Source organism: Gossypium raimondii, chromosome 10, assembly GCF_025698545.1.
Source record: "Gossypium raimondii isolate GPD5lz chromosome 10, ASM2569854v1, whole genome shotgun sequence".
In the NCBI taxonomy this organism is placed as follows: Eukaryota; Viridiplantae; Streptophyta; class Magnoliopsida; order Malvales; family Malvaceae; genus Gossypium; species Gossypium raimondii.
The window spans coordinates 45,434,268-45,440,704 of record NC_068574.1 but is presented as its reverse complement, the minus strand read 5'-3'; the positions used below and the strand labels follow the sequence as shown (position 1 = coordinate 45,440,704).

Sequence of the window (6,437 nt, the reverse complement as noted above, 5' to 3'; positions counted from 1 at the left end):
TTGTATCTAAAAGACAAGATTTTCGTTTTTGATATAGGGGCAGTATTATTCTCTTAATTTGATTTGTGATGTATAGCAAGTAATGTAGTAAAAAAGTTTAACTCAATAAGATGTATTACCAATTTTCAATTTCATTTATGAGAATTAAAGGGTTGTGCTATCAATAAACATAAATTAACTATGATTATAGTTGTCCTCAATAAATATATAAAATGAGAGTGGAACAGCAAACAAATATGGTTGGATGAAGACAGCCATGGAGGCGTTGGAACTCAACCAAGCAACTTTGAGACCAACGAAGCAGTTCAAAGATTTGGAGCAGCAGTTGATATAAAGCTACTAACTTGGGTTTCTCCGTACACTCTTTTCTTCAAACGTCACTCCCTCCTCCGCCTTCTTACACGACACCTCCTTAAATGAAATCGTCTCCCCAACTAACTCCTTTTATAATTTTTATTATTAATTAATACCCATTGTTCGACTCCAAATTTTTATTAAAAATAAATAAGCAAAGAGTGATAATGGGGAGCAAGAACAATGGAAGAACAACCCTTGAAGTTGGAGCTGATGGAGTTGCTATTATCACCATCATCAATCCTCCTGTCAATTCTCTTTCTCCTGATGGTACCCCCCCCCTTTTCATTTTCTTCTTTCTTTATCTTACCTTTTTGCCTCTTGATTTTGAGTTATGGAATTTGGGATTTCTTTGTTATTTATGACCCACAATTTTTCTATGCAAATTGTTTTATAAAGTTTTGATTGTCTTTTTGGGGTTCGTTAGCAAAAGAATTGTATTGGGTTTTATTTAGCTGCAGAGGAAAACAGATGTATTTATCAACTTGATATTCATTTTTCTTGCAAAGATTGGAATTTAGAGGGCTTATACTTGAACCATGTTGACCTACAATTCTCTTACATGGTTCTGTGTTGGTCGGTTTGCAAATAGATAAAGAGAGTGTTAGATAGAGCTGTAGAAAAACTCCAGATTATATACTTATATTCGGTAATAGAGAAAGAGAGTGTTAGATTTTAAAAGAAAATTGTGAAGCATAATTGGGGTTCAAAGGCAAATTTGGATCTATAATTTCATTGTTCTTTTTTTTGCTTGGTATATTGCTCAAATTAGGTTATATGGTTACATGAAAACAATAGTCATCATTCTTCCCCCACAATTACATTTTAATGATTTTGTATATGTGAGAAGATATGCAATTGATCTCCCTTGCCTTTGTGTGTCCTCCTCACAGTGTTGTATAGCTTAAAAGAGAGTTATGACGAGGCCTTACAAAGAGACGATGTGAAGGCCATTGTTGTTACAGGTAAGTTCAAAGAGATCACTCCTTAAAATTAAAGGAAAAGATGTGTATAGATATTGTCTCTGTTACTGCTTTTCCAAAAAGACTGGAATTGGTTATTGAGATGCTTTTGTGAGCAGGTACAAATGGAAAATTTTCTGGTGGTTTTGATATCACATCTTTTGATGGAATGCAATCAGGAAAAGGTATGCACAGTAGTCCTTTATGTATATATATTGCATTGGCTTGAAATTGATGGGTTGGTAGTATTTTCCAGTGGAGCAGCCGAAGCTTGGTTTTGTATCAGTTGAGATTGTCAGTGACACTTTAGAAGGTAATTACCGTATAATGATTTCTAAAACAGAAAGCATTTCAAAGTTGCATGGATCCGTGTTGACTCTAGATACTTTGTACTTCAGCTGCAAAAAAACCATCAGTTGCTGCCATTGATGGTCTTGCCTTAGGTGGGGGTCTAGAAGTTGCAATGGTCGGTATTTTATTTAACTTCAGAAATCTCTTGTTTTTGTTGGAAAGAAAATATCTTTATAGTTTTTTTCCTTTCAGGCATGTCATGCGAGAATATCGACTCCTACAGCACAATTAGGCCTGCCTGAACTTCAACTTGGGGTTATTCCTGGGTTTGGAGGTATGACTCTTTCATTTCTTCAGCTTGGGGTAATTCCTGGCTATATTGGCATTATTTATATTCTGCTTTCTGCTCCTAAATGGGCTCAGGTACACAGCGGCTTCCACGACTTGTTGGTCTCACGAAGTCCCTTGAAATGATGTTGGTATGTGGTTAGATCAGTATTCTTTTTTCTTACATCAGGCTTTGGTATGATTTGATATGGTTACTATATTAATATCTCTGTTCATTGACTGAGCACTTTCTTCTTCCCTTCTTTCCCTTAAATAGACATCTAAGCCTGTTAAAGGTGAAGAGGCAGTTGGATTGGGTCTAGTCGATGCTGTCGTTTCATCTCATGAGTTGATAGAGACTGCACGTCGGTGGGCACTAGATGTTTTAGCACGAAGAAAACCATGGGTTGCTACTCTCTACAAAACTGAAAAGCTAGAGCCCCTTGGGGAAGCCCGGGAAATATTTAACTTTGCTAGAGCACAGGCTCGGAAGCGAGCTCCAAATCTCAAACACCCCTTGGTTTGTATTGATGTTATTGAAGAGGGTATAGTTGCTGGTCCTAGGGCAGGGCTGTGGAAGGTCACTGCTTATCCCCATTACGGTTTTAATACATTTTCAATTATCTTTTATTTGCAACTAAAAGTCAACTTCATAACGACACATTTGATATTGGCAGGAGGCTGAAGCTTTCCAAGTACTTCTTAAATCTGACACCTGCAAAAGCTTGGTTCACATCTTCTTTGCTATGCGCGGAACATCTAAGGTTCAAAGGATAATTACTATTAGGCACTGGTTTTTCGTTCTATCCCTTCATACATACCTTTAATAGATTCTGCAATCGAATGTTGATTAGAGATATGATTTTAGAATTTTAGAATTCACCTCCTTATTTTGTAGCTAAGGTGAAGTCTTTTTCACTTTTCATATCAGCTAGCCTGATCCAAAACATATCTTTGATCAAAATCATCTCTCTCTCTCCTCATTGATGTTCATAGTGCTTCGACTAATTGAAATATATTTTGATTTAGTTTATCTGGCACGTAACGTGAGGCTCAAACTGTGTCTTACAATTTATCGTTGATAGAAATAATTTAATGTTCAATATATCAACTCTAGAGTTGTTTTACATTATACTCTTCAAAGTATCAATTTCTTGAGCCCTTTGTAAAAGGTAGCCCTTATGCTACCCCTAACCTCGGTTAGCTTCTCTGCTTAACATTTTACAAACACTTATCTCTTAGCAATGGACAGGTTCCTGGGATTACCGACAGGGGGCTAATGCCAAGACAGGTGAGGAAAGTTGCTGTACTTGGTGGAGGTTTAATGGGCTCCGGAATAGCAACTGCATTGATTCTTAGCAATTATACAGTAATCCTGAAAGAAGTGAATGAGAAGTTTTTGGAGGCTGGAATTGATCGCGTCAAAGGTGAGCACAACTGGATTATTTATTTTCTTTAAGGATATCACTTTTGATTGTTTGTATGATCATTTTCTTTTTTGTGCAGCCAATCTTCAAAGCCGAGTTAAGAAAGGGAAAATGAGTCAAGAAAAGTTTGAAAAAACAATCTCTCTGCTTAGCGGTGTTCTTGACTATGAAAGATTTAGGGATGTGGACATGGTCATTGAGGTGGTTAAGAATGTGTTATCATCTTGCCTTTCCTATGGTGTTTTATCCGTAGTTTTAATATTGATTTTGTTTTTGTTTATAATCCTTGTAACAGGCAGTTATTGAGAATGTTTCTTTGAAGCAACAAATTTTTGCTGATCTCGAGAAATTCTGCTCTCCACATTGCATACTTGCAAGTAACACTTCCACTATTGATTTGAACTTGATCGGTGAGAGGACCAAATCCCAGGATCGGATTGTTGGGGCTCATTTCTTTAGGTATTATACTGGGTGCAACTCCCTAGTTTTCTTCTTCTTGTGCTGTTTCTTCACTTAGATGGTTCATTTATTGATATCTGTCTGATGCAGTCCGGCTCATGTCATGCCACTATTGGAAATTGTTCGTACCAGGCAAACATCTCCCCAAATAATTGTTGACATGCTCGATGTTGGGAAGAAAATAAAGAAGACTCCAATTGTTGTTGGCAATTGTACAGGTTTTGCTGTCAATAGGATGTTCTTCCCTTATACGCAATTAGGCCTTTTCCTTGTTGAACGGGGAACTGATGTTTATCGGATTGATCGAGTAATTACCAAGTTTGGAATGCCAATGGGCCCATTCAGGTTCCTAATTTGTTATAAAATAAAATATAGCTTGGTATTTTTGTTCTTGCAGTTGCCTTGTAGAAGATTGATGTGTCGGTGAAGCTCTTAGTAATTTTATTTTTTATTCAGGTTGGCTGACCTAGTTGGTTTCGGTGTTGCAATTGCAAGTGGAATGCAGTTCATTGAGAACTTCCCTGAGCGAACCTATAAATCAATGCTTGTCCCACTTATGCAAGAGGATAAGAGAACTGGTACAATTTTCATTCTTGGACCTTAGCAAACAAACAAACAAATTCAATCTTCAGGCATATCTTATTATCATGATCCACTTTGTTTCAGGTGAAGGGACCCGTAAAGGGTTTTATTCATACGACAATGAACGCAAACCTAGTCCTGATCCTGAACTATATAAATACATCGAGAAGTCGAGGAGCATTTCAGGTGTAGCTGTTGACCCTAAGGTCCGTTTTGTGTTCGAAACTGTTGTATTTGGTGTTACTCTTTTACTTAGCTTGAAGCTATGATTACATCGAATACTGTTACGTGTGAGCGATCAAATATGATTGTCAAATTCTCTATCTCATATTTGTGGGACTACACTTCTATGTAGTTTGTGAAATTGTCCGATAAGGACATTGTGGAGATGATATTCTTCCCAGTGGTGAATGAGACTTGCCGGGTTTTAGCCGAAGGTATTGCAGTGAAAGCGGCTGACCTTGACATTGCTTCTGTTATGGGAATGGGATTTCCACCTTACCGGTTTGTAATCTTGTTGAGGTTTTGATTAATCCTTCTGGTTCCTCATCGATTTCTCGATAAACTAAATAGCTTTTAACATTTCTCAGGGGAGGAATCATGTTTTGGGCCGACTCTCTCGGATCTAACTACATTTATTGTAGACTGGAGGAGTGGACAAAAATGTATGGAGAATTCTTCAAGCCTTGTGCCTTCTTGGCTGAACTGGCAGCCAAGGGTGCTCCATTGGTAAGCAAACCTTAAAACTGTAGAGATTGTTTGCTACATTATTGGAACTGTGATCGTTCAGGACCCACCGATCATTATTCATACCATAATTTTATCATGGTGTTCCTTTTTCATCTCGTCATGTCAATCACTTGGTACCACAATCATACATATGTTTGGTTGTATAAGGCTTGCTCTTTGTTAAACAAAATTCAGTAATTTCCCATGCTTGTTGCATATGCACCAAAATTATCCTCCATTTTCGCCAGAGAATAGCCATGGTGTATCTGTAAACTATATCATATTAGGTTGTGTAGCTGACAAAGCTAACTGTAATTTGTTCTGATTATTGAACTGTTGGATTGCAGAGCGCGGCGGTGGAGCAGGCCAAATCTAGATTATAAGAAAGTTTTCGATTGCGGCACTGCCCATTTCTCAAGCTCTCTCCTTTGCCATGGCTACACAGATATAAGTTCAATAAGCATGTTTACACTGTTAATATATTCAATGGATCATCTTTTTTTCCCCTTAAAATAATTTTATTACTTTGATTAGATGGGTTTATTGGGGGTATAAGCACATGTTTGGAACACTCTTGAGTAAAAGCTGACAGGATCTCAGCTGTTACATGAACCCTTAGGTTACTTTTGGGATAACATGCACTAATATCCAAGTTTTTTTTTTCTTTTTTTTTTAACTTTGTACCGCGTATGGTAAGTACAATTATAAGTATGATCTCAAATCAGTTTGAATAATCATAATCGAAATCAAATTAATGTAGGTGGATTGAAAATCGATATATATTCAGATTTAAATTAAAACAAATATAAATAATATCTTGAATAAAATTTAAATTAAGAATTCACATGTTTACAAGGGTGGGACTTGAATTGGGGATTTTAAAGTTCTCATAGCATTATTTTGGCAAAATCAAGAAATTGGAGGATATTTACACTAATTAATACTCAATATTATCAAATTAAGAGGATGTTTAGAATGTGATTCTAACGTTTGGTATGTAAAAATTGGTTTACCTTCTTTTGAATGTAATATCTTCTTAGTGTTTGGTATAATAGAAAGTAGTCATTTTCTTGGAAATTTAATTAGTTGGAAAGTATTTCTTATATTTAATTTGTGTTTCTAGTCGAATGTCGTGCATGAGATAACATCGAAGTAAAGATTTATAACGTTCCCATGTGGTGTGAAGATTTTCATCATTTAGCTGATGATAAGCAATAATATCATTTCAAAGACAAGCATTTATTGTCGGCGGGTTAAATCGCAAAACAAATTGTGTTGCTAGTGCATCCCAAGAAGTAATTGATCC

The 6,437-nt window shown here is 36.4% G+C and overlaps 1 protein-coding gene across 1 annotated transcript; it reads left to right on the top strand.

Annotated features, from left to right (window-relative positions):
* Positions 1-223: 223 nt before the first annotated feature.
* LOC105777302 (peroxisomal fatty acid beta-oxidation multifunctional protein MFP2) lies at positions 224-5,890 on the top strand. Its single transcript, XM_012600487.2, has 18 exons — positions 224-624; positions 1,248-1,319; positions 1,436-1,501; positions 1,573-1,629; positions 1,715-1,782; positions 1,860-1,941; positions 2,031-2,086; positions 2,212-2,514; positions 2,612-2,698; positions 3,187-3,361; positions 3,441-3,562; positions 3,657-3,820; positions 3,911-4,165; positions 4,277-4,398; positions 4,487-4,608; positions 4,758-4,906; positions 4,993-5,131; positions 5,479-5,890. The coding sequence occupies exons 1-18, from the start codon at positions 522-524 to the stop codon at positions 5,512-5,514; spliced, it is 2,178 nt and encodes a 725-aa protein (XP_012455941.1). The 5' UTR covers positions 224-521; the 3' UTR covers positions 5,515-5,890.
* Positions 5,891-6,437: the final 547 nt, after the last annotated feature.

Bases quoted from the DNA above. Each gene is read 5' to 3' on its own strand.
- LOC105777302 (XM_012600487.2), top strand. From the start codon at position 522: ATGGGGAGCAAGAACAATGGAAGAACAACCCTTGAAGTTGGAGCTGAT. The intron at 1,942-2,030 runs GTATGACTCTTT...AAATGGGCTCAG, and splicing joins GGTTATTCCTGGGTTTGGAG to GTACACAGCGGCTTCCACGA. The intron at 3,362-3,440 runs GTGAGCACAACT...TTTTTTGTGCAG, and splicing joins TGGAATTGATCGCGTCAAAG to CCAATCTTCAAAGCCGAGTT.